The 27,936-nt window shown below is 45.3% G+C and overlaps 1 protein-coding gene across 1 annotated transcript in view; it reads right to left on the reverse strand.

Annotated features, from left to right (window-relative positions):
- Positions 1–4,672: 4,672 nt before the first annotated feature.
- LOC138929810 (uncharacterized) overlaps positions 4,673–27,936 on the reverse strand; it is a 103,544-nt gene continuing 80,280 nt past the window's right edge. The window contains 5 exon segments of the mRNA XM_070289465.1: positions 4,673–8,759; positions 8,761–9,204; positions 9,206–9,629; positions 9,717–10,387; positions 10,564–10,697. Coding sequence (XP_070145566.1) covers positions 6,408–8,759; positions 8,761–9,204; positions 9,206–9,629; positions 9,717–10,387; positions 10,564–10,697 — 4,025 coding nt within the window. The 3' untranslated portion in view covers positions 4,673–6,407.

The raw sequence follows: 27,936 nt of genomic DNA on the forward strand, positions 1-27,936 counted from the left end.
AAGCAAGTATGAAGTCTCAGTCTGGATTTCAAGCCCCGTCTCTTAACCCAAGTCTAAGGCTCTCTGCACCAAGCAAAGCTGCCTCAAAGCTACTTGATTTCAACAGCAAGGCTCCCAGTAACCACCCATCCTGCCATTTATACATGGTTATGTACTGTATAAAAAGTCTATGTGCATAAGTATCTCTGTAAGCTGAGAGGTCACTTCAGCCCACTGTCCCTTCAGTGTACTCGCCTGCAATGAAAGGGAGAAAAATAACACCAGTCTGGCCCACTTTCCAAGGTGCTCCAAGAGCAAAATGAGATGCAGGAAGTTTAAGAAAGTTGCTTAAAGTACGGACCTCAGCATCGACTGCCTGGAGGGAAATGCCACGCACGCAACTTACTCACTGCCCAGCCTCCACCAGGCGCCACATCACCCTCGGTTGCTGTTTCTTCCTCTGCAACATGAGAAGAATAACCAGGAAGCCGACCTCCTACGGTTGTTCTGAGAATTAAATAATTCAGATGAAGTTCTTCATAGGGTACATGGAACCCGGCACTTGTAACGGTTGTTACTGACAAATGTATCTGAAAGCACTTGGAAAAGATGACTTCTTAACAAGTATAGGATTATTCTTATTATCTATTCCAAGATGACAAGATAATAGGCCTGCCTGGCCTTACCCTGAATTTTGCTTTTTTTATATTTTTTGCAAAATTATTCGAAAAATATCAAGTGTTTTTGAATCCTGGAGACTCAAGCAGGGGACAACAGATGAACTCTCAGACGAAGCCTATGTGTGTTAGAATTCCTGCAGGAAGAGACAAATTCAAAGTGTTAAATTTTAATGAAGGGTCTTTTACAAAGGTGCAGGCAGGGCACAAAGAACCTCCCTGTGATGGTGAGGCACAGGGACTGCATACGCTGGAAGCTTTGAGCCTCCTCTGCCTGAATAAAGGAGGAGACGGTAGTGTCACCAGACCTGAAGAGCTGGGGCCACCCCGCAAGGGTGCAGAGAAAAGGGGGCCACAGCCAATAAAGGCCGGCCTCTCCTCGCCTGGTGCCTTCCGATGGCCAAATCAGAATGGAAACCGAAACCCAGGAAGCTCAGGATGCAATCCAGAGAAGGCAAGCCTCTCCAAGCTGGCACAGGATAGAGGATGGATTAGCAAAAGGAGAGAAGCAGCGCACAGTCCTAACTGAGGACTAATCCTAAAACACACTGTCAAGTACAGAGCGGCCCCTATGAGCACAAGAGCAGTCCTAGCCTATTACTGAAGAAAGACAGTGAAAGTGGAAGTCGCTCAGTCATGTCCGACTCCTTGCGACCCCATGGGCTAAACAGTCCATGGAGTTCTCCAGGCCAGAATACTGGAGTGGGTAGCATTTCCTTTCTCCAGGGGATCTTCCCAACCCAGGGACCAAACCCACGTCTCCCACATTGCAGAGGGATTCTTTACCAGCTGAGCCATCAGGGAAGCCCAAGAATACTGGAGAGGATAGCTACCCGTTCTCCAGGGGATCTGCCTGGCCCAGGAATGAAACCAGGGTCTCCTGCATTGCAGGCAGATTCTTTACCAGCTGAGCCACCAAGGAAGCAGGACAGCCTACTCCCAAATCCCGGCTCTGGCCACTTATTCATCGTTACTTATCTTCTCTCTGCTACAGCCCCCTCATCTGTAACATGGGGATAATAGCAATACTGATCCTCTAAGGTTTCTGTGGGAATTAAGCGAATTACTATTGAAGGTATTCAGGACAGTGCAGGGTATTCAGCACTGGGTGAATTTTAGTTACTACTATTATTATCATCCCTTGAGCCTGGGGTGGAATTATGGAAGTTGAGAGGTTTACATCATACATCAGTGAACCCTTCAGGCACCAAGAAAAGCCCAGGGTCATGATTTTATTTGCCACGTACACCAACGAAACACCCTGACTGTACTGTGGAGGAGGTGGACTTAGTAAGTACACACACAAAAAGTGAAGTGAAAATGTCAGTCGCTCAGTCCTGTCTGACCCTCTGCGACCCCATGGACTGTAGCCCACCTGGTTCCTCTGTCCATGGGATCCTCCAGGCAAGAATACTGGAGTGGGCTGCCTTTTCCTTCTCCAGGGGGTCTCCCTGACCCAGGGATGAAGCCCAGGTGTCCTACGTGGCAGGCAGATTCTTTACCCTCTGAGCCACCAGGGAAGCCCTGTGATACACAACCTACTGTCAATCCATCATCACAACCTGTCCTGGGAAACAGCCTCACCTTGCGGACTTCCTTCAGTCCTCATCAACCCGGCTGAAGACAGAAGGGTCAGTGTCCTCAAAGCCTACACTTCTCCATGTGTCCCCTGAGGAAGGCTTCCAAACACAGGAACATATATCAACACACATCCCTGTCCACTTTTCCTTTGGAAGCAGTGAACACATTTCCCCAGTGGGCTTCCACTGGCTCGTTTCCTTCTCTTCAGACCAAAATTGCTTCATTTTAATCTCTGCAGCTGGTGTCAAGGTTCCCGTCAGCAAAGCCGAACGGAAGCTGCAGGGGCCAAGGTGCTAAGCCCCTGACTCACGCTCCACTAGCCTGACTTCATTTCCAAAACACAAAGATAAAATGATTAAGCATTTCAAAATGGCACCCTCTTGGGCATTACTCTCCAATGGCGGGGCTATTCTGAGCACACGCCCAGTACAACTGCCCTGGTCACACGTTCACGAAGCAGGCCTGCCCTGCTGGGCAAGAGGAAGCTGGCAGCAACAGGCTGCAAGGTGGGTGTCTACTGTGGGGACTGGGAGCTGGGAAGGAAGAGGTTAAGGTTCAGGAGATCTCTCACAGTACAGGGCTTTACCAGGGGGAGGTTGCCTTGAAGAGTTTTCAGACGCAAAGGATGAGCCGTGAAAGAACCAGCTTGTGATACTCACCCTCTGAGGGGTTTGAGAGCTGGGCAGAGAGCTGAGATGGGGCCACCCAACGGGTAGAGGACATGACCTTGCCGCCTTCAATATGAAACTGTTCACAGAACAGAGCAGCAACTTTAAACTGTTATGCTCCGAGCCCGTATCTCCGAACCGACCGAGAGAGCAAGTCCACCATAGTATTGCAAATGCAGAAGGGAGTTTGTTTATTCCTAGCGCGCTAGGGCCCAAGTCTCATCCCACACAAGGGAATCCGACAAGAGCCCCGAACAAAGGAGTATGGCGGCTTATATACAGGCAGTTCTTTGTCTCAGTTACAGGAGTAGCTGGCGTTACATGATTGGCCAGGCAGGATGAGTGCATATCCTGTCTCTTTCTGGTAAACATGACTCAGGTCCTAGAGACCTTCGTTTGGTCCCTAACATTCCCCCCTGTCCTTAGATCATATAGAGGAATCTTCCTCTCGGTCCTGAGACACAGTTTGATATTGTTGTCGAAGTACAAACAGCTGTACTGTATTTATGCATTCCTTTACAAAGGCTACAAGTCTATTGATAATACATGGGCCGAAGGTAAGCATTAGTAAAAGTACTAGCAGGGGTCCTAGCAAGGTGGAGATTAAGGTAGTCAGCCAAGGGGAATGTTGAAACCAAGATTCAAACCATCCCTGTTGAGCCTCACGTTCTCGTTTACGTTGGGCTAGTCCTTCTCTCACTTTGGCCATAGATTTTCTAACTATTCCTGTATGATCCGCATAGAAACAGCACTCTTCTCCTAGGGCAGCACAGAGTCCCCCTTGTTGCAGAAAGAGTAGATCTAATCCCCTCCTGTTTTGCAGAACTACTTCAGATAGAGAAGTTAGAGACGATTCTAAATGACTAATAGATTGCTCTATACGGGTAATGTCTTCATCTATGGCTGCTCTCAGGGAGTTAAATCCTTGGCTTTGCAGGGACAGAGCTGTTATTCCGGTTCCAGCCCCGGCTATTCCAAGACCGAACATAGTTGCTATGGTTATGGCGGTAAGAGGTTCCCTCTTAACTTTATAAGTTCCTTTTGGAGGATTTAAGTTAATTTTTGGGCCCAATAATCATATATTGCTTTCTCTGGTCGGTACAGAATCTTTGGCACGACAGCCACCACAACACAGAATTCTTCTTTGGGGTCAAAGATTGAGCTATGCAGGCATGGAGTTAGCCCCGTGTGTGAACAGACCCACCATCCCCCCATTTGAGGTATTAACCATTTAGCTACAGGCAAATCATCAGGCTCGACGACATGCACACAAAGTGGAGACTTTGCTGGTAACACTGTGCCCATGCATAAGCCCTTTCCCCATACCTCTTTCATCATCAGACCTACCTTTCGGTCCCCCCAATGACATTGAGGAGGATCGGTGCTGTTGGCCAAGTCATAAGAGGCGTTGAGGCCTACTGCTTCGTAATAAGGGGGAATTAAGTTGCAACATAACCAACAAGATTTAGTTGCCTCAGGATGAGTCTGATTCAGGGTGGCATAAGCTGCCCTAATCAGCTTCCATAGGGGATCTATTTCAGCGAGCGCTTCTGCTTCGGGGCTCATTGCCAAAGATGTTGGCATGGAAGTCGTTAGGCGGGGGGTTACAGCCAGCTTTTCTACTTTGTTGGGCCTGATACTGTGTACAAGAATTGGCTCTAAGACCTGGCTCACTACTATAATCCCTTTCCCATCAACCCCAAACCCTCCTGATTCCCTCGTCTATAGCCCCCAAGATAGGCCAGAGATCCAGGTCCCCTCTTTTTTGCTTTTTTCTGGATTGAACCTTATTCTGACTTGTGCATAATTGCAACTTTCACAGCTAAAAGTTGGATCTCCAAGGACCCTAGGGAGGGGCTTGGTGAATGAAAAATTAAGTAAATCTTGATTTCCTACTTCCCAGCGCTGAGATCCATCATTAGAAGTAACACAATCCCAAGTTTTACAATAAGAGTCTTGTGCCTCCCCACAGGTCTTCCAGTCATGTCTGGGTGTGCCTGGGCATGCCCAGAACCCTTGTTCTCGGAGATAACCCCTAGCCCAAGGCACATTTACCATCGGCTTAAGGTCAAAGTACAAGTCTGGCCACCATGTGTTTGGTGGATGTATTGCGGTAGTGGAGTTTAGCACCTCTCGTGTTAGTCCATTTTGCAGCTTCCAGGTGATTTTGACGGGTTGATGCGGGTTCACGCTGGCAACTCCGGAGCAGAGTAACTGGGTCATCCACAAGACGGCCCAGCCGAGTTGTCCTGGTCATGTTGGCGCCTTCGAAGCTTTAGCCTCAGGGGGTTGGACAGGTGCAGAGATGCTTCCCATTCTTTTTTAGCGTCTTCCTGCTCTGCTGAAGCAGCTGGGCATACGTGGTTGCAATGCACCCAAGGCCCGATACCGTCGACCTTTAGGGCAGTTGGGGTGGTAAGAAGAACAACATAAGGACCCTTCCATTTGGGTTCTAGTGCCTTGGTTTGGTGCCTTTTGACCCATACCTGGGCCAATGTCATGTGAGGGAATAGCTCCCTTATTTTGACCCACATGTATTTCCCGGAGCAGTTTCCAGACACGAGAGTGCACCTTGCTTAAGGCCATCAAGGCCTCATGGAATTGCCCCAACGTGGGAGGTGGTAGTTTCTTCCCTTCAAATATTGGACATACAGGGGGAGGTCTCCCATACAGAATTTCAAATGGGGTCAGATTAAGTTGATAAGGAGTATTACGCACAAGGAAGAGGGCGAAGGGAAGGAGGGTCACCCAGTCCCCGCCAGTCTCTATAGCCAATTTAGTTAAAGTTTCTTTTAGAGTCCGATTCATTCTTTCTACTTGCCCTGAGCTCTGTGGACTATATTTACAATGCAACTTCCATTTAGTCCCCAGGGCTAGGGCAAGGCTCTGAACTATTTGACTCACAAAAGCAGGTCCATTATCAGAGCCGATGGTCACTGGCAGGCCAAACCTGGGAACTATTTCTTCTAAAATCTTTTTTGCCACTATCATCGCAGTTTCTCCCTTTGTAGGAAAAGCCTCCACCCACCCTGAGAAGGTATCCACCAACACTAACAAGTACCGGTAACCATACTTGCCTGGCCTTACCTCGGTGAAATCTATTTCCCAGTGTTGCCCTGGTCCTTCTCCCCGATACCTCAGTCCTGCATGTTGTCCTTTTCCTGGCCTCATCTGTTGACATGCCTTACAAGCATGCACTATGTTCTTTACAGTTGTCTGGTGCCGGGGAAATCGCAGGCGCGCAGTTTGAAAGAGCATCAGAGTCTTCTTTTCTCCCAGATGAGTAGACAAGTGTAAATGCTCACATAGTTGCCGTCCCAACTGAGCAGGGAGTATCAAGTAGCCGTCTGAGTCTCGGTACCATCCATCTTTATCTTTTTGAAGGTTGGTGTGTTTTTGGATCCAAGCAAGGTCTGTGGATGAATACTCAGGGGTTGGGGGCAGAGTTCCCATACCTGGAGGTGGAAGTCCGATCACCAACACAGGGGTGATGAAATCTTCATCAGCTACTTTGAGCTGCCAGGTCTGTGGCACGATTCCCTCCTGCCGTGGGGCTGTCACCCTTCTGATGTCCAGGTACATGTACTATTGACACAGCCCGAGGCATCTGTACAGCCTCTAAAAGTCTACGGATTTCAGGCAAGTTTTTAATTTCTTTTTCTTTAGCTGTCAAAAACCCCCGTTCCCGATATATCGGGCCCTGAATGTGTACCGTGCCAAAAGCATAGCGACTGTCAGTGAAAATAGTTATTCTTTTTCCTTTGGCTCTCTCTGATGCTTGAATCAGGGCAATTAACTCTGCCTTTTGTGCTGAGGTATCCGGGGGAAGGGCCTCTGCCCATATCGTCTGTCCAGAGTCATCTACTACTGCGGCTCCCGCCCATCTCTGTCCATCTTTTACATAACTGCTGCCATCTGTGAACCATTTTAGCTCACTGTTATCCAGTGGAGTATCGGTTAAGTCCTTTCGCATTGCTGTTACCCCGGCCAGTATCTCATCACAATCATGGAGGGGGCTATTTTCCTCCAGACTGGGCAAAAGAGTGGCCGGATTTAGAGTGCAGGGCATTAGGAAATGAATCCGTGGGGTGTCAAGTAGCAAGGCCTGGTAGTGCGTCAAGCGGGCATTAGAAATCCATTTACCTGGGGGTTGCTTTAAAACTCTCTCTATGGCATGAGGAGTGTAGACCAAGAGTCTCTGTCCATAAGTCAGTTTATCAGCATCGTGGACTAAGAGCGCGGTGGCCGCAATGATACGGAGGCAAGGTGGCCATCCGGCTGCCACTGGGTCCAGTCTCTTGGAAAGGTAAGCTACAGGTCGCTTCCATGGTCCCCATCTCTGTGTTAGTACCCCTTTTCCTATCCCCCGCTTTTCATCTACAAATAATTGGAAAGGCTTAGATGGATCAGGGAGGGCAAGGGCAGGAGCTTCTAGCAAGGCTCACCTGAGCTCTTGGAAGGCCTCTTTCATTGGCTCAGTCCATTTCCAGTCCTTGTTTTCTTTGGTCCCTTCATATAGGGGCCTGGCCTTTTCTGCAAACCCCAAGATCCATAACCGGCAATATCCCACAGTTCCCAGAAATTCTCTCACTTGTCTAGGGTTAGCCGGCTCAGGGATCTGGAGGATGGTTTCTTTCACAGCCTGTGTTAGCCACCTCTGGCCCTGTTTTATCTTATAACCGAGGTATGTAACCTCTTGCTTGGCAATCTGGGCCTTTTTGGCACTAGCCCTGTAACCTAAAGTCCCCAAGGTTTGGAGAAGGTCACCTGTTGCCTCTTGGCACTCTTTCTCTGTAGCCGCTGCCAGCATAAGGTCATCAACATATTGTAATAAAACAATGGTAGGGAGTTCAACCCGATACTCACGGAGGTCTTCGTCCAGGGCCTGATTAAATAATGTGGGCGAGTTTTTGAAACCCTGTGGTAAGCGAGTCCATGTCAGCTGCACAGGGGTCTGACCACCGTCTTCCTGCCATTCGAAGGCAAAGATCTCTTGGCTTGCGGGGGCAAGAGGCAAACTGAAAAAGGCATCTTTTAAATCTAAAACAGTGTACCAAATGTAGTTTGGAGGCAAGTTGCTTAGCAATGTATAAGGGTTAGGAACCATAGGATGAATATCATTCACCCATTTGTTGACTTCTCGTAGATCTTGAACCAGTCTAAAATCAGTTCCCCCAGGCTTTTTCATAGGCAACAGGGGAGTGTTCCATGGGGACCGGCACCTTTTCAGGACCCCAGCGTCTATGAGGTATTGTATATGAGGAGTAATTCCTTGTCAAGCCTCTTGACTCATGGGATACTGTCGTACCCTCACTGGGGAAGCTCTGGCTTTCAGTTCCACAATGATAGGGGGCCTCTGTTTGGCTAGTCCCATTCCTGCAGTTTCAGCCCAGGCCTGAGGGTATCTTTGAACCCATGGTTGTACTTCGGGGCTTATTGTCGCTGGGGCCTCTGGCAAGTAGAGTCTGTATTCATCTTTTAATGCCAGAGACAAGACCTGAAGAGGATGCCCGGTCCCATCTAAAACCAACACTTGTCTGTGGTCAAAATGAATTTGGGCATTTACTTTAGACAGTAAATCCCTTCCCAACAAGCGAGCTGGACACTCAGGTATCACCAGAAAATAATGGGTCACCTGGTGGGCCCCCAAGTTCACATGCCGTTTTGTAGTCCATCCATATTGTTTAGTCCCAGTTGCTCCCTGCACCCAGCTACTTTTCTTAGACATGGGTCCATCTTTTTGGTTTAAGACTGAGTATTGGGCTCCCGTATCCACCATGAAGCCAACCGGTTTCCCCTCCACATTTATAGTTACCCAGGACTCGGGGAGGGGCTTCGAGCCCTGACCCCCCCTAGTCGCTATCCTCACCCGTGTAGAGGATATGACTATCTGGAGAGGGAGTCTCATTATTGGGGTTCTTGGGCCCCTCTTTTAGATTTTTCTTGGGGCATTTATCTTTCCAATGTCCAAACTCTTTACAAAACGCACATTGGTTTTTCTCAAGCTTACGCCTTGTCATTTTTTCTTCAGTTTTTGAGTCCAATTTTTTCCCTTTCTGGAACCTGTTTTTGTTTTCAACCCCAGCAAAAAATATCTGGGCCAGCTCTTTTTGATTTTTACGGTTTTCTTCAGCTCTAAATTCTCTTTCTTTTCTTCTAATGCAGTCCTCTCTCTCTTCTGGGGTCTCTCTATGATTAAAAACTCTCTCAGCTGCCCTCGCTAGATCTTGCAAGGATTGTTCATTTAACCTCTCTATCTGTAACTTTTTTCTAATATCGGGGGCCGCTTGGTTTACAAAATGCTAAAATAACTGCCGCTCGTGACTCATCTGCCTGTGGGTCCATAGGGGTATACTGTCTAAAAGCTTCCATTATCCTTTCAAGGAAGGCTACTGGGCTCTCATTTGGTTCCTGCCTCACTGAATTTATTTTGGCCAAATTAGTTGGCTTCCTGGTGGCCGCTCTAAGGCTGGCCATAAGAGTCTGACGGTACACTCGGAGACGCTCCCTACCTTCAGTGCATTCGAAGTCCCAGTTGGGTTGCACCAAGGGGAATCCCTCCTCAATGAGGTTAGGCTGTATTGTGGGCCTCCCATCCACCCCTGGCACATTCTTCCGAGCTTCTGACAGGATCCACTCGCGCTCCTCTGTCATGAAAAGCACCTGTAACAGTTGCTGACAATCATCCCAAGTGGGATTGTGAGTAAAAAGGATAGACTCTAAAAGATCAATAAGACCCTGCGGTTTTTCAGAGAAAGAGGGAGTCTGGGTTTTCCAATTGTACAAATCACTAGTGGAGAAGGGCCAATACTGATATGTCCGCTCTCCACCCTCTCTGGCTGGTCCCGCCCGGACCGGAAATGCGTGAATGGCAGAGGAGGGGACTTCTGGGTCTTCTTCCGCTATGCTGGCCATTTCTCTTGTTCTTTCCCGAGTTCCCTGGGCAGGGCCCCCTTCTCTGAGATGAGCTGAAGGCTCTGTTCTCCTCCTGGCTTCTCCTGATGAAACCTGTGGAACCTGTGGAAGCAAGGGCAGATGTGGATCCGCATATGGGGGTGGGAACAATTCGGTCTCCAGATCTATCAGATTAGGATACAGAGAAGATTCCTGGAAGACCGGCTTTGTTTGATTCTCGTCCTTTTTTCCTTCTTTTTCTTCGGAAGACTTCATGACTAGCACCTGTGGGCTTGGTGAGGTTGGAGTTGGGGAAGAGGGACGGGGAGGTTTAGGAGGAGCGAGAACAAAGGGTTTAAGCCATTCTGGCGGGTTTCTCACTAGATCCTGCCAGACCAGAATGTAGGGAGTCTGATCTGGGTGCCCAGCAGGACTAGGAGTAAGCACTCTCTCTTTAACTGCCTGGATAATTTGGGGATTAAAGGTTCCCTCTTGTGGCCATCCGACATCAAAGGTGGGCCACTCAGCGGAACAGAAAGTCACCAGTTTGCTCTTCTTTACCAGTAACGAAAGATTCTGAGCTCTAGACTTGAAATCAGAGAAGTGGTTAATCATAAGAGATAAAGGAGTAGAAGTTGTTTGTCCCATGATCACAGAAAAGTACACTGGGAGCCAACAGAGCACACAAAGAGCAACGCAGACACCACAAATAGACAAACAGATAACAAACGCAAGGTGGCCACCAACAATGCACTCAGTCTTACCTGCAGGATGTTCACAGAGCCAGCCGCCTCCCCAGCACGAAACCGGGCCCTGGCCTTACGCTGGACTTGCCTCTGCACTTTACAGCCAGATGCCTCCCCAGTACGATACTGGGCCCTGGACTTAATCTGGGCTTCTGCAACGTTAGCACCGGTGCTCAGAGCTCTTATCTCCTAACGAGGTTACTCCCTTCTACCAGGAGAGTTGTCCTCCCCGGCGGGAAGGAGATCCTGGACGAGCCCCCAGATGTTATGCTCCGAGCCCGTATCTCCAAACCGACTGAGAGAGCAAGTCCACCACAGTATTGCAAATGCAAGAAGGGAGTTTGTTTATTCCTAGCGCGCTGGGGCCCAAGTCTCATCCCACCCAAGTGAATCTGACAAGAGCTCTGAACAAAGGAGTATGGCAGCTTATATACAGGCAGTTCTTTGTCTCAGTTACAGGAGTAGCTGGCGTTACATGATTGGCCAGGCAGGATGAGCGCATATCCCGTCTCTTTCTGGTAAACATGACTCAGGTCCTAGAGACCGTCGTTTGGTCCCTAACACAAACACCACATTGAAGACGGCCAGTTCTCCACCAGCAGTTATGCGAGAGGATCCAGCACTCTACACTCAGGCACCAGAAGGAACAGCAAGGGAGAAGGGGCTCCTGAGAGGGCAGACTATATAATCCCAGTTTCCAGAATTTTCTGGGTTCGGAGGCAAATGAGAGAAAGTGGGGAAGCCCTGAAATGAGTAGGTGATTGAGGTTTTAAAAAGAACAGGAGAAAATTTAAGAACAGGAATGAGACTATGTTCATGTCCAAAAGAAACTGAAATATTAGAGACTGAACCCAAACTGTCATTAAGGATGTCAGCTTTGCAGCAGGAAAGAGAAGCCTGACTGACACAATCTGATATGGGAGAGGTAGCGTCACTGTGTGTTTACATCTGACAAGTCGAAACTGCTCGATCAAAACGATTATGCACAACCTCAGGGACTGCTCCAAGAAATGGAAAAGAGATCTTGCCCTTACTTCTAAAAGGATTAAGTTCAAATTACTTACAATATTCTATTAGTTTCGAGTGTACAACACAGCGATTCAATGTCTTTATACATCATGAACAATATAAAGATACTACAATATCACCAATTATTTTCCCTGGGCTGTGCATTAACTCACCATGACTTATTTATAACTGAAAGTCTGTCTTTTAATCCCCTCTACCTATTCCATCCTCCCCTTCCCCCTTGCAACCATTAGTTCGTTCACTGTATCTGAGTCTTTTTTTTTTCTCATTTTAGTTATTTTTTTTTAAAATGTGGATCATTCTTCTCAAAGTCTTTATTGAATCTGTTACAACATTGCTTCTGTTTCATGTTCTGGTGTTGTGGCCACAGGGCATGTGGGAATCTTAGTTCCTCAAGTTCTCTGACCAGGGATTGGGCCTGCGCCCTCTACATCGGAAGCTCGAGTCTTAACCACTGGATGGCCAGGTAAGACCCTGTTTCTGTTTTGTTTCATTTATTCACTTTGCTTTTTAGATTCCACCTCTAAGTGAAAACATACAGTATTTGTCTTTAACAGACTCATAGATACTGGGGGTTCAAAAATGCAGTTTCCCTAAGTACAAATCACTGTTCCCTTCCTTGCATCTTTAGGCCACGTACCCACCGTGTGACTTCCCAGCCAAAAATAGATGACCTGTGTCTACTAGAATACGAATGCTTAGGCAATTTGCAAATGACTTCTTGTTATTACCAATTTTTGCAACAATTTCAGAAAGTTTCTAATTATTTGGTTAAATTATTTCTAGGGCAAGCTGTGCCCTCATTCAGAGTGTGATTTAATTGGATATTGTCATAGTAGGCTCAGTGAGAAATGCAAATTGCAGGTAGACTAACTTACAGGTAGATTGGCTCATGGGGGGTTATCTGTCTAAATTATGCCAAGGTTACACCTTGGCAAGAGCAGGCTACTTTGACTGCTTGACAGATCAGTTCAATGAGATAAACCATGAATCTGCTTAACATATTTAATATACTAGCTATGATCAACTGACTGGGGAACAAGTAGTTTTCATATCACGTAAACAAAGTGAAGGCCATGACTTGAACTTCTGATTTGAGGGGAAAAAAAATACAAATCCTTGAATCTCATTTGAAACCCATGTGGTCCTCCTCAAAACCACTTTTAAACTAAAACTTCAATCAGAAGATCAATCTTTGGGAAGCCTATAGCCAGGGCAAATTACACACCACAGGTCAGACTCTGCCTGCTTCCTACTTTTGTAAATAACTTTTTTTTGGAACAGTCACACTCGTTTATGTATTGTTTACAGCTGATTTCACACTGCAATGGCAGAGTTGAACAGTTAAAAAAAAAAAAAACAGCTGGCCCTTTGACCTGCTGTTGGTTTAGGATTCCTAATTCCAGTCAATGAGATGTCTGAAGAAATCAGGTAAAGTGGAGGAAAGAAGCAGATGCTTCAGAGAAAAATCTAAGGAAGAAACAAAAATCTCTTCTTTCTCTAGCACCTGTCATCACAAAATGTCCTGCTGAAACTCTGCTGCCTTCTTATCACTAATCTGAGGTGGCAGCCAACCCAGGAAAGGGGCAGAAAAGCAGAACTGGCTCTGCAGTACAACCTCTGAAGCCCACCCTAGCTTTGGATTTTTTGTTATTAAAAGAAAATAAATGTTCTTACTGTTGAGGCCAATTTGATTTATTCCCAGTAACTGACAAAATCCAATTAAAACTGCAGTAGAATATGGAGCCAGGATGAATGCAGTTTTAGTAGGGGTAAGGACAACTGGAGTTTTGGAGAAATTACCTCCCCCCAAGTAAAAACTAAGTAGCCAAACTCTGTTTTCCTAAAATAAACTTCTCTCCCACTGTGACACAATGGACTACTACCCAGCAGAGGATGAGTAACTAATTTGAACATTTCATTCAAAAACAATTTGGGAGTGTTCTTGTATTACAACAGAAACAAAAGTATTTTCAAAACCCAAAGACACTTTTTGTCATTGGCTATTTTAACATGGCAAACATACATAATGCGATATTTGCTGAGTTTTTAATAAATGGCAAAGCATTTTCTTAAACTTAAGGCCTCAATGCTAAAGAAACTCCAAGCTAGTAACACTTTTGTGGAGAAGGCAATGGCAACCCACTGCAGTACTCTTGCCTGGAAAATCCCATGGACAGAGGAGCCTGGTAGGCTGCAGTCCATGGGGTCGCGAAGAGTCGGACACAATTGAGCAACTTCACTTTCACGCATTGGAGAAGGAAAGGGCAACCCACTCCAGTGTTCTTGCCTAGAGAATCCCAGGGACGGCAGAGCCTGGTGGGCTGCCGTCTATGGGGTCGCACAGAGTTGGACACGACTGAAGTGACTTAGCAGCAGCAGTAACACTTTTGAGACTAAGGAAGAGACAGAGAAGTTGCCAGCACGTGGCCAAGAAACAGTGGCATCCCCAAGGTCAAACTCAGAACTAAACATCTTAGAACCAAAGAATCCCAGTTGTGGAGGGACCAGGGGAAGGAACCCTCTCCAATCGCTTCTTCAGCCATGACGACTGTCCCATTTCCTCTACTCAGATGCCTCCCTTCAAAGGGGTTCACTCCATCACAAGGCTAAACACACCACGTGTTCACACACCGAAATTCACCACAGCTGAACTTTGGAAATGTCTCTCTTAAAACGTCCTCACAAGGCTCAGATAAAGTCTTCTCCTACCCTCTCATTTTCCAATGACAATTCACCATCATTTCAATTACAATCAGACAGAGGTTCAGTTGGGAAATTCACTACCACATGACATCTGCGTTCAACCACTTCACTGAACAAGCCCAATCCCTGAATCATCAAGCAACTTAATCTTTGTCCCTAAAAATGTGCACCATAGGACAGTACTGCCCTGGACAAAAATGGAAGTTGGCCCTATGAATTCTCTGGTTTCTCTGGGTCATTAAATTGAGAAACTGAAACATATACATTATGTATGTAAAATAGATAGCTAGTGGGAAGTTGCTGTATAACAGAGAGCTCAACCCAGTGCTCTGTGACAGCCTAGAGGGGTGGGGTGGGGTAGGGGGAGGGGACATGTGGATATGTAAGGCTGATTCACGTTGCTGGATGGCAGAAACCAAAACACCACTGTAAAGCAATTATCCTCCAATTAAAAATAAATTTTTTTTAAAAGTCCAAACACTTGACTTGAGAAAACGCAGTTTCAACTTGGTAATTCAAGTCTTCAGTCCCATATCATGATCAAACTCAGTCTTGATATAAAGTCAAAGCATCTTAAATCCTTTGTCGCCAACGAGAAGCAAGCAAGCAAGGCAATGCTGTCACCTGCTTCTTGTCATTTCCAGCCTAATCTTCCACCTCCCTCTGTTCAGTTCAGTTCAATTGCTCAGTCGTGTCCGACTCTTTGCGACCCCATGAATCATAGCACACCAGGCCTCCCTGTCCATCACCAACTCCTAGAGTTCACTCAGACGCACATCCATTGAGTCAGTGATGCCATCAGGCATCTCATCCTCAGTCGTCCCCTTCTCCTCCTGCCCCCAATCCCTCCCAGCATCAAAGTCTTTTCCAATGAGTCAACTCTTCGCATGAGGTGGCCAAAGTACTGGAGCTTCAGCTTAAGCATCATTCCTTCCAAAGAAATCCCAGGGTTGATCTCCTTCAGAATGGACTGGTTGGATCTCCTTGCAGTCCAAGGGACTCTCAAGAGTCTTCTCCAACACCACAGTTCAAAAGCATCAATTCTTCAGCGCTCAGCCTTCTTCACAGTCCAACTCTCACATCCATACATGACCACTAGAAAAACCATAGCCTTGACTAGACGGACCTTAGTCGGCAAAGTAATGTCTCTGCTTTTGAATATACTGTCTAGGTTGGTCATAACTTTTCTTCCAAGGAGTAAGCGTCTTTTAATTTCATGGCTGCAGTCACCATCTGCAGTGATTTTGGAGCCCAAAAAATAAAGTCTGACACTGATTGCACTGTTTCCCCATCTATTTCCCATGAAGTGATGGGACCGGATGCCATGATCTTCATTTTCTGAATGTTGAGCTTTAATCCAACTTGTTCACTCTCCACTTTGACTTTCATCAAGAGGCTTTTGAGTTCCTCTTCACTTTCTGCCATAAGGGTGGTGTCATCTGCATATCTGAGGTGATTGATATTTCTCCCAGCAATCTTGATTCCAGCTTGTGCTTCTTCCAGTCCAGCGTTTCTCATGATGTACTCTGCATGTAAGTTAAATAAGTAGGGTGACAATATACAGCCTTGACGTACTCCTTTTCCTATTTGGAACCAGTCTGTTGTTCCATGTCCAGTTCTAACCGTTGCTTCCTGACCTGCATACAGATTTCTCAAGAGGCAGGTCAGGTGGTCTGGTATTCCCATCCCTCTCAGAATTTTCCACAGTTTATTGTGATCCACACAGTCAAAGGCTTTGGCATAGTCAATAAAGCAGAAATAGATGTTTTTCTGGAACTCTCTTGCTTTTTCCATTATCCAGCGGATGTTGGCAATTTGATCTCTGGTTCCTCTGCCTTTCTAAAACCAGCTTGAACATCAGGGAGTTCACAGTTCACATATTGCTGAAGTCTGGCTTGGAGAATTTTGAGCATTACTTTACTAGCATGTAAGATAAGTGCAATTGTGCAGTAGTTTGAGCATTTTTGGCATTGCCTTTCTTTGAGATTGGAATGAAAACTGACCTTTTCCAGTCCTGTGGCCACTGCTGAGTTTTTCAAATTTGCTGGCATATTGAGGGCAGCACTTTCACAGCATGACCTTTCAGGATTTGAAACAGCTCCACTGGAATTGCATTACCTCCACTAGCTTTGTTCGTAGTGATGCTTTCTAAGGCCCACTTGACTTCACATTCCAAGATGTCTGGCTCTAGATGAGTGATCACACCATCATGATTATCTGGGTCGTGAAGATCTTTTTTGTACAGTTCTGTGTATTCTTGCCACCTCTTAATATCTTCTGCTTCTGTTAAGTCCAGACCATTTCTGTCCTTTATAGAGCCCTTCTTTGCATGAAATGTTCCCTTGGTATCTCTAATTTCTTGAAGAGATCTCTAGTCTTTCCCATTCTGTTATTTTCCTCTATTTCTTTGCACTGAGTGCTGAAGAAGGCTTTCTTCTCTCTTCTTGCTATTCTTTGGAACTCTGCATTCAGATGCTTATATCTTTCCTTCTCTCCTTGGCTTTTCACTTCTCTTCTTTTCTTAGCTATTAGTAAGGCCTCCCCAGACAGCCATTTTGCTTTTTTGCATTTCTTTTCCATGGGGATGGTCTTGATCCCTGTCTCCTGTACAATGTCACGAACCTCATTCCATAGTTCATCAGGCACTCATCTATCAGATCTAGGCCCTTAAATCTATTTCTCACTTCCACTGTATAATCATAAGGGATTTGATTCAGGGCATGCCTAAATGGTCTACGGTTTTCCCTACTTTCTTCAGTTTAAGTCTGAATTTGGTAATAAGGAGTTCATGATCTGAGCCACAGTCAGCTCCCAGTCTTGTTTTTGTTGACTGTATAGAGTTTCTCCATCTTTGGCTGCAAAGAATATAATCAATCTGATTTCAGTGTTGACCATCTGGGTGATGTCCATGTGTAGAGTCTTCTCTTGTGTTGTTGGAAGAGGATGTTTGCTATGACCAGTGCATTTTCTTGGCAAAACTCTATTAGTCTTTGCCCTGCTTCATTCTGCATTCCAAGGCCAAATTTGCCTTTTACTCCAGGTGTTTCTTGACTTCCTACTTTTGCATTCCAGTCCCCTATGATGAAAAGGACATCTTTTTTGGGTGTTAGTTCTAAAAGGTCTTGTAGGTCTTCATAGAACCATTCAACTTCAGCTTCTTCCGCATTACTGGTTGGGGCATAGACTTGGATTACTGTGATATTGAATGGTTTGCCTTGGAGACGAACAGAGATCATTCTGTCGTTTTTGAGATTGCATCCAAGTACTGCATTTCAGACTCTTTTGTTGACCATGATGGCTACTCCATTTCTTCTGAGGGATTCCTGCCCGCAGTAGTAGATATAATGGTCATCTGAGTTAAATTCACCCATTCCAGTCCATTTTAGTTCGCTGATTCCTTGAATGTCGACATTCACCCTTGCCATCTCTTGTTTGACCACTTCCAATTTGCCTTGATTCATGGACCTGACATTCCAGGGTCCTATGCAATATTGCTCTTTACAGCATCAGATCTTGCTTCTATCACCAGTCGCATCCACAGCTGGGTAGTGTTTTTGCTTTGGCTCCATCCCTTCATTCTTTCTGGAGTTATTTCTCCACTGATCTCCAGTAGCATATTGGGCACCTACTGACCTGGGGAGTTCCTCTTTCAGTATCCTATCATTTTGCCTTTTCATACTGTTCATGGGGTTCTCAAGGCAAGAATACTGAAGCGGTTTGCCATTCCTTTCTCCAGTGGACCACATTCTGTCCGACCTCTCCACCATGACCCGCCCGTCTTGGGTTGCCCTGTGGGTATGTCTTGGTTTCATTGAGTTAGACAAGGCTGTGGTCCTAGTGTGATTAGATTGACTAGTTTTCTGTGAGTATGGTTTCAGTGTGTCTGCCCTCTGATGCCCTCTTGCAACACCTACCATCTTACTTGGGTTTCTCTTACCTTGGACGTGGGGTATCTCTTCATGGCTGCTCCAGCAAGGCGCAGCCACTGCTCCTTACTTGGATGAGGGGTATCTCCTCACCACCACCCTTCCTGACCTTCAATGTGGGATGGCTCCTCTAGGCCCTCCTTTGTCTGCGCAGCCATCACTCCTTGGACCCCACCTCCCTCTACAACTTTGCTAATGGTAGTTTTCGACTCCTCCAGAGTTAGTGAGGAAAGAACAGACCAGGAAAGTTCCACCCTGAAATACTGTCAGGAGCGGATATTACCACTATGCAAGGGCAGCTGGCAAATACGTGTTAGGTCTCTAGATGATCTACTTAGAGCCCCTAAGGGTCCCCTTATACTTCAGAAAACAGACTAAGCACAGCTTATACCTCTCCAAAGGTTTCAGATAGACTTATTCTCCTTATAGGATCAAATCAGGAGCTCTCATCACCACCAACACACTCCAGAAAGCCATGTCTGATATTCAATCCCTACCCTTTTATTATACCCTCTGAGTCAGGTCATTAGGAGTCATAGTTCCCCCACTTTACACCCATTAGGATGTCTACTACAAAAACAAAAAGAAAACAGAAAATAACAAGTGCTGGCGAAGATGTGGAAAAGTTAAAATCCATGTGCACTGTTATTCGGAAGTACAAAATGAAGTTATTATGGAAGAGAGTAGGATGCTTCCTTGAATAATTAAAAACAGAACTGCCATGTGATCCAGGAATTCCACTTCCAGTAAACCCCAAAGAATCAAACACAATTTCCCAAACACATATTTATACATCCATGTTCATAGCAGCCTGATTCACAATAACCAAAAGGTGGATACAACCCAAGTGTCTGTCAATAGATACATGGATTTTAAAATGTGGTATATACAGCCAAGGAAGTATTAACTAACCTAGACAAGGAAGGAAATTCTGACACATGCCACAACATAGAGGAACCTTAAGAACATTACACAAAATAAAATAAGCCAGTCACAAAAAGACAGTACTGTATGATTCTACTTACATGAGGTACTTAGAAAAGACGAATTCGTAGAAATAGAAGGATGGTTTCCAGGGACTGAGCAGAGGGAAGGAGGAGGATGTATTGTTTAAAGGGTACAGAGCTTCAACTTGGGAAGATGAAAAAGTTCTGGAGATGGATGGTGGCGATGTTGCACAACCACATGGAAGTATTTAATACCAACTGTACACTTAGAAAGATTAGGATGGTAGATTTCATATTATATATATTTTGCCACAATTAAAATTTTAAAATAAAAAGTTTTGATTCCTTTTGTTACCATCTTCTTTGCAAATATAATTTATATTCCAGTCTCAGCTAAAACCCCCATGTTATCATCTTACCATATAGTCACCAACCACAGAGTGCATTCTGATTTCATAAATATTAAAATGTGAAAAAGTGACTTGTCTTAGAATCAACAAGATGTGATATTCAGGATTTTCAGGCAAATCAACCACAGCTCCAGAAGTATTACTAAACCTTGGTGGCCAGTATACTGCTGAACCTATCACCTCAGGATTGTTCTAGTAAAGTACAAAACATTTTTCCTTGAAAGCATTTTCTGAGCTCCAACTCTCACCGGGCTGATTTAGATAATTAACTTGTCTCTCTGGCACCACTTCTGAATTAAAATTTATGTTCCAAGTCTCTTTGACCTACACCCACTCACTCACTCACACCAAAGAGAGGATTTTTATGCTATAGCACTATTTCCACACTTGGAATTCAAAATAGCATCATCTCACATTTCCAATTACAGAAAACTTACTACAAGCAAAACCAAGAATAATCACATGCTTGCCCTGAAACAACACTGGAGCTGATTCAAAATCACCTGGTCTTATTATTTTTACCCTTGTCCTCAAATGAAATAGGAGGCACCAACACAACTCAAGGAAATCCTTGAGAGGAAAATTGTAAATCACTCATTATGACAAGGAAAGATTTACAGGTGTAATAGAAAAGCATAAATTTAGCAAGTGCAAGATTAAAACATAGTATTCCGAAGTGCACTTAGCATTAAATTGTGAGTTCAACTGCATACAAGTACATAGAAATTGTTGACTCTAAAGAGATTCAGTAAGTTAGCAATAACAGGCAAAATACCAGTTTTACATCATACCCACAGCAGGAAAATAGTAATCAATATACATTACCAATCATGCATGGTCCACAGTCCTTCACGGGGGAGAGTGTAATGGGAAATTAAGAATATGCAGAGTATAGCTTAGCAGTTAAGAAAGCCAAGCTCATTTTGTGAAACTCCCTGAACTCAAATTTCAGCTCTGCCACTTATCAGCTCCAAAACCTTTAATGAGATTCTAAATCCTCTGTCTCGTCATCTGTAAAATGGAAATAAAAATGGCACTTCATTAATAGCGAGGATGGGAAAAGTCAAGAAAATAATGTAGCTAAAATACTAAGCATATTGCCAAGTGTATAGAAATGTCTCAGTATTTTTTATGTAACAGAGGAAAATATAAAGTTTTCAATAGCAGACGTTTAGAAGAAATTTAGAATTGATTTAGCTAGAACTTTTAAACTGGAGGATAATTGCTTTATGATGCTGTGTTCGTTTCTGCTGTACGACAACAGTGCAGCTGTAAGCATGCGTATAAGCCCTCCCCCTCGAGCCTCCCCCCACAACCCCCAATCCCACCTCTAGGTCATCCAGAGCACCGAGCTGAGCTGCCTGTGTATGCAGCTGGTTCCCACTAGCTGGCTGTTTTCCACATGGTAGTGTGTACATGTCAATGCCACTCTCTCAGTTCATCCCCTCCTCTCCTCCCCCACTGTGTCCACAAGTTCATCCTCCGCATCTGCATCTCCACTCTTGCCCTGCCAATAGGTTCATCAGGACCATTTTTACCTAGGATTTTTGACTCAGATTTGTTATCAACACCGCTGGAGTAATCTCCAATTAACAGTGAAAGCCACTCAGTCGTGTCAGACTCTTTGTGACCCCATGGACTATACAATCCATGGAATTCTCCAGGCCATAAATCTGGAGTGGGTAGCCTTTCCCTTCTCCAGGGGATCTTCCCACCCAGGGATCAAACCCAGGTCTCCCGCATTGCGGGCAGATTCTTTACCAGCTGAGCCACAAGGGAAGCCCAAGAATACTAGAGTGGGTAGCCTATCCCTTCCCCAGCGGACCTTCCCAACCCAGGAATCAAAGTAGGGTCTCCTGCATTGCAGGTGGATTCTTTACCAACTGAGCTATCAAGGAAGCCCTCTCCAGTTAACAGGTGGATAGTTAACCCACAGCCGTGGTTCACCAACTTCAGTGATCAGAATTACTGGAAGAGTGTGTTAAAACCCAGGTTGCCAGGCCTGCTCCCAGAATCTCTGATTTGGTAGGTGTGGAGTACGCCTGAAATTGTGCATTTCTAACAAGTCCCAGGTGATCCTGATGCTGCTGGTTTGGTAACCACACTTGGAGAACCACTGGTCTACACTCTGCTAACCCCCAGGACTACCACCATCTCCCTTTTCAACTTTACATTTAATACTCCTTCTGACCTCAAGGACTAACCTGAGTGCCTCATTCTAAAGACAGGCTGCCAGTCTGTTCTGATGGCTGATATATTATCCAAACAGAACTACTCAAAAAGTTCAGCCACCTTCAAGGCTTCACCATATCTGAGTCCTGAGCCCAAGGACCATTAGGACTGATCCCATCAAATCCTAGGCTTCCCTTGTAGTTCAGAATTTGCCTGCAATGCAGGAGACTCAGGTCCAATTTCTGTTGGGAAGATCCCCTGAGAAGGAAATGGCTACCCACTCCAGTGTTCTTGCCTGGAGAATTCCATGGACAGAGGAGCCTGGCGGGCTACAGTCCATGGGGTCGTAAGAGTCAGACACGACTTAGCGACTAAACCACCACCACCAAATCCTATGCAAGTGTCCCTTAAAGCTGTAGAGAGTCTTCACATGCCTGAGAACCAAGAAGGCAGAGCCCATGTGTAACTTCCTTCTGCCCGGGTCTCTGGTACCTTCCACCTCCAGAGGCTGCACCATCTGCACACCTGCGCTGAGTTAGCCAGCAGATGAACAAGACCTGACTTTCTAGCATCGTACAAGCTGCTCCCAGGTGTTTTCATTTACAGCCACAACAGCGCAGTTCACATGTGCACACAGATGCAACAAGTAACACCAGTAAGCTGGAGGAACGATCCTAAGGGTGATGTTCATCAATTACACCTCTGAAACAGGATCGCCACCTGTTCCTCTCCATCTCCTCCATCCACTGCCTTTATACTTTCAGTTGTCTTTAAATATATTCTCTAATAATACTGAGTTCAGAATACCAGCCCACTTTAACTTTTTATCCATTCCAAACTCAGCATAAGCACATTTTTTTAATGCAGGAAACATTTTAGTTACCTAACCCAAGCAGTTTTCTTTAATAGAAAATCCTGCTGGAAACTCCCAATTTGACTTCTATCAGTGCCTGCACTATAAACCCTTCCAACCATCAAGGTCAGAAGACACCCCCACCCTAGAACCAAACTGGCTTCAGCTGTCTCTGCTACTGATTAACTAGCTCACACTGACGCCAGTACACCTGAGCCCACAGCCTGCCTCTCTTGCTCAGAATGAACCTTTAGAAATTTGGAATCCATCTGAATTTGTCTTGAGTTTCCCACCTGCCACTGGATTCCATATCTAGGGTGTTCTCCAATGCTCTTGTTACAAACGTGGACCCATCTCTTCAGAAAGCACTCCGATAATTCCAAGACTAGGCTGGATCACTGTAAACAGGCATAAAACAAGCTACACAAATTCCCCTCAGGCAATGTTTCATTTCAAAAAAAAAAAAAAGGCAGACTGAAATTACCCCCTCCCTTCTATCCTGCCAGGGTTAAAAGTCTTTAAAATATAAGAAAAGTATCATTTCTAAGGGCTTCCCTGGTGCCTCCATGATAAAGACCTGCCTGCCCATGCAGGAGACCCAGCCCTAATCCTTGGGTCAGAAAGATCCCCTGGAGAAGGGAATGGCACCCCACTCCAGTAGTCTTGACTGGGAAATCCCATGGACAGAGGAGCCTGGTGGGCTACAGTCCATGGGGTCACAAAGAGATAGACAGGACTGAGCGACTAAACAACAAAAATATCATTTCTAAAGGAATACATCAATAATTTTATAATATAAGCAAATATTAAATCTGGATACATTCAAATCCATAATCTCAGAAACTGTCATTGTCCCCATGCCACTGAATTTCAGACTTGTTTATGTTTATAGTAACCAGTCAACAGATACTGTCCAAAGCTGATAAATCAGTACACAGAAATACACAAATTAGAGTTACAGTGGTAACCAGCAAAAGAACAAAACCGAAACCTATGCAGAGCGGCCACTTACAGGGAATTTCATTTAAAAAACGGTAATAGGTCAGAAAAAAGGTTTTGATTTATATTTTATATCTTTCTGCAACGTTCATGGTTATTATCACACGCATATTCCATAATTGTAAGAAATGTAAAATAAGTAAATAACATCCTCATTTACAAGTGACTAGTGAAATGATCTAAGCTGATGCATGAATGTTGGTCTGCAACCACAAAAGCTTCCTGGATAAACTCTGAAACTGGTCCTCAGGACACGGAGGGTAGAAAGAAACCAAAGAAAGAGATGGATCACCACAGATAGGTGGGGGGGCAGGTTTGATAAGAAAGGGAATTTACTTACAAGGCTTGTTTTAGGTGGCTGCCAGTCAAGTAGATTTCATAGCCTCCCGCCAGAATCTCAAGTTTCCCCAAAGGCCTCGGTGGGGTGCAGGCACGAATGCAGTTCAGAGTCTTAACACACTGCTCTCTCCAGGCTGTGAGCTTGAAAGTGGCTCCCAAGATGGAAACCTTGGGCAGAGCGTGTATTTCACGGAGGAGGGAGGGGCAAGGAGCCTCCTATTGCGGGGTCAACAGGTGGTCGTGCTTACATCCTCTCAGTGGCTTCCTCTAACAGCCTCATGCAGATACGAAAAGGGATAAATAAAGCAGAATAGGTATATAGTGATATATAAAGGAACTTCGGAATGCCGCTAAAATTTTTTTTTTAATGGTTGCAATAGGCAAACAATGTAGCCTGATCAGGGGCTTCCCTGGTAGCTCAGCTGGTAAAGAATCTTCCAGCAATGCCGGAGACCCCAGTTTGATTGCTGGGTTGGGAAGATCTCCTGGAGAGGGGATAGGCTACCCACTCCAGCATTCATGGGCTTCCCTGGTGGCTCAGATGAGAAAGAGTCCACCTGTAATGCAGGAGACCTGGGTCCTATCCCTGGGTTGGGAAGATCCCCTGGAGAAGTGCATGGCAACCCACTCCAGTATTCTTACCTGGTGAATCCCATGGAGAGATGAGCCTGGCGGGCTACAGTCCATGGGCTCCCAAAGCGTCAGACACGACTGAGTGACTAAGCACAGCACAGCACAGCCTGATCAGACTAAAGTAAAAATTACACACACTCATGCATTCACACAGAAAGAGACTTGTATAAGCATAGAGAAACATGGGTAATACATCAAGCAATTAGATTAAAAATATGGAGAAAGCCTTATTTTCCATGCTTTTGTAATTTTTGAGCTTCACATGGTGAGCATATATTACCTTTGCAACTTGAAAGATAAGGTTCTTTGTTAAAGGTTTATTCTATTAACTTACTTATGGCTGCAGTGGATCTTCTTTTCTGCATGCAGGCTTTCCCTAGCTGCAGAAAGCAGGGGCTATTTTCTAGTTGTGGTGCACGGGCTCCTCATTGCAGCGGTTTCTCTTGTTGCAGAGAGCAGGCTCTACAGCACAGGCTCAGTAGTTGTGGCACTGGGGCTTTGATGTCCTGTAGCCTGTGGGATCTTCCCCGACCAGGGATTGAACCCAAGTCTCCTGCGTTGGCAGGAGGATTCTTTACCACTGAGCCACCAGGGAAGCCCAAGATAAGATTCTTTAAAATAACATGCATACATGTGTGGTTTTTGAGACCTAGAAAATATAAAGCAGTGGGCTTAAACTGTTTTTGTAAATTCATGGACCCTTGCAGAGAAAGAATCTTAATGCCTTGTCCAGAATCACCCTGCTGAAAACTGTCAGAACCAGGTTAGACTACAGGCATCCTGGAACAGGAGAAAGACCAGCACATTAAACTTTCCAAGTTTTTCTAACAAAGTAAGCTGTAACTATTGCGCCTTCTCTGATTCCTTTATCAAATACTGTCTTCATTCGAGCTACTATAACAATATCCCATGGACTGGGTAGCTTAAACAACCAGCATTTACAGTTTAGCCTCAGACAACACAGGTTTAAACTGTATGAGACCACATTTGTGTGGATTTTTACCAATAAATATCTTGGAAAAACTTTTAGAGGTTTGTGACAACTTGAAAAACTTGCTAAGCCACGAAGTTGAGAAATATAAAATTAAAAAACTGTATCATGAAAGCATAAAATATATGTAGGGATACATATAACGCAAAACATGTTCACTGACTGTTATTTTTAAGGCTTCTGGTCAACAGTAGGCTGTTAATGGTTAAGTTTGGGGAAGTCAAAAGTTATACGTAGATTTTTGACTGTGCGGGTGATCAGTGCCTTTAACTCCCAAGTTGTTCAAGGGTCAGCTGTATTCCTTCTTGCTTTGGAGGCTGCGAAGTCTGAGATCAGGGTGCCATCGTACTGGAATCTGATGAATCCTTCTTTCAGGTCTGCAGATGGCTGGCTGCCTTCCTGCTGCATCCTCCCCTGGGGTGGGCGGGAGGGGGGCAGCAGAGAGAGCCCTGGCCGCTTCCTCTTCTTATAAAGGACACCAGGTGGTGCTTGTGTTAAAGAACCCGCCTGCCAGTGCAGCAGATGTAGGAGATGTGGGTTGGATCCCTGGGCGGGGAAGATCCCCTGCAGCAGGAAATGGTAGCTCACTCCAGCATTCCTGCCTGGAGAACCCCATGGACAGACGAGCCTGGCAGGCTACAGTGCATAGGATCGCAAAGAACTGGTCACTAAGACTTGGCACGCACACAATCCCACCATGGAACACCAGTTTCATGACTTCATAAAAATCTAATTCCCTCCCAAAGATCCCACCTCCAAATATTGCATCTGGGCTTGGGGCTTCAACACATGAATTTGAGGCAGACACCAAACATTTGGTTCATAGTCAATATGTTCTAACAGAAACAATAGGCAGGACCAGGCACCATCCACTTTCAGTTCAGTTCATTCAGTGGCTCAGTCGTGTCCGACTCTTTGTGACTCCATAGACTGCAGCACGCCAGGCTTCCCTGTCCACCACCAACTCCCAGAGTTTGCTCAAACTCATGTCAATCGAGTCGGTGATGCCATCCAACCATCTCATCCTCTGTCATCCCCTTCTCCTCCTGCCTTCAATCTTTCCCAGCATCAGGGTCTTTTCCAATGAGTCAGTTCTTCACATCAGGTGGCCAAAGTATTAGAGTTTCAGCTTCAACATCAGTCCTTCCAATGAACATTCATGACTGATTTCCTTTAGGAAACCATCCACTTTACCGATGAGTAAACCAACATCCAAAGAGAACACAGATTTCCCCGCCAAGTCATGCAGCTGTCAATCAACAGAACCCACAACCCCAGAGGTCAGTTCACCTTTGGTTGAATCTTGCTCAACTATTACAGTGAAAATTTCCTTTAAAAACAGAATACTGGGGCTTCCCTGCCAGCCCAATGGTTAAGGTTCCTTGATTCTACTGTAGGGGGCGTGGGTTTGATTCCCTGGCCAGGGAACTTATAAGATCTTGCATGCTGTGCTGTGTGACAAAAAAAAAAAAAAATCAGAATATTACCCTTCTCCTGTAACATTATCCTTTCTTCAAAAAAAAAAAAATTTTAATGAACCTTGAAGGAGAGCTTTCCACACAGCCACTGGTAATTAAAAAGGAATACTTCTTTATAGTTTATAAGCAAGAGCAGGAGAAGGCTTATTAAGCCTTGATTTGCTCACAAATGAGCTCATTGTAACAGTCCTGTATCACTAACCATGTCAAAACCAGCAATCTGTCATCCAAGGAAGTCTGATTAGATAATAAATCTGACAAAGGCCCCATCGCACTCAGAGCCCACCACAATACCTTACAAGCAGCTTTCAAAGGTGATCTGACCCCACAGGGTCCTGAAGAAAACAGAAGTGATTCCTACAGAGGAAGGTTCCACCTTCCTCACAAGAGCCCGTGATGCAAACGAATTGGTCCATGTTTAAGATGGGGGGACCCACTCTGCAGGAAAAGTCCGTCCCCACATATGCCACCCACTCTCCCCTGTTTCATCTTCCCTCCATGTTCGGGGGCTGTTATGCTGAACCAGAACCTTCTTGCAGGTCAGCCCTCTTGGCCTTCTCATTTCCTCTTCCTGATTTAGGTTGGGGAAATATAGTGATGAGACTGGGGAAGGGACAACACTGAAAGCCAACAAGGGCCTTGAATCCAAATCACACGTTGTGACCCAGCTTTAAGAGAAACGTCCTGTCGGAGATTTGGGAATCCGCTGTGAGAAAATGTCTCATCCACTCCCTGTGTGTACCAAATATCCATACAAGAAGTCATAGACCATCTTTGCCCTCATGGGACTTTGCTGTCCTTTGCTGTAATTGTCTCCCTTAGGAACTCATTGAGAGAAAGAATTAGCTGCTGGGCAGGACCAGGAAATTCCCAAATTCTTAGCCATAGTCCTATCATAGTACCACAGA

The sequence above is a fragment of the Ovis canadensis genome, chromosome 23 (assembly GCF_042477335.2).
Source record: "Ovis canadensis isolate MfBH-ARS-UI-01 breed Bighorn chromosome 23, ARS-UI_OviCan_v2, whole genome shotgun sequence".
NCBI classification, from domain to species: domain Eukaryota; kingdom Metazoa; phylum Chordata; class Mammalia; order Artiodactyla; family Bovidae; genus Ovis; species Ovis canadensis.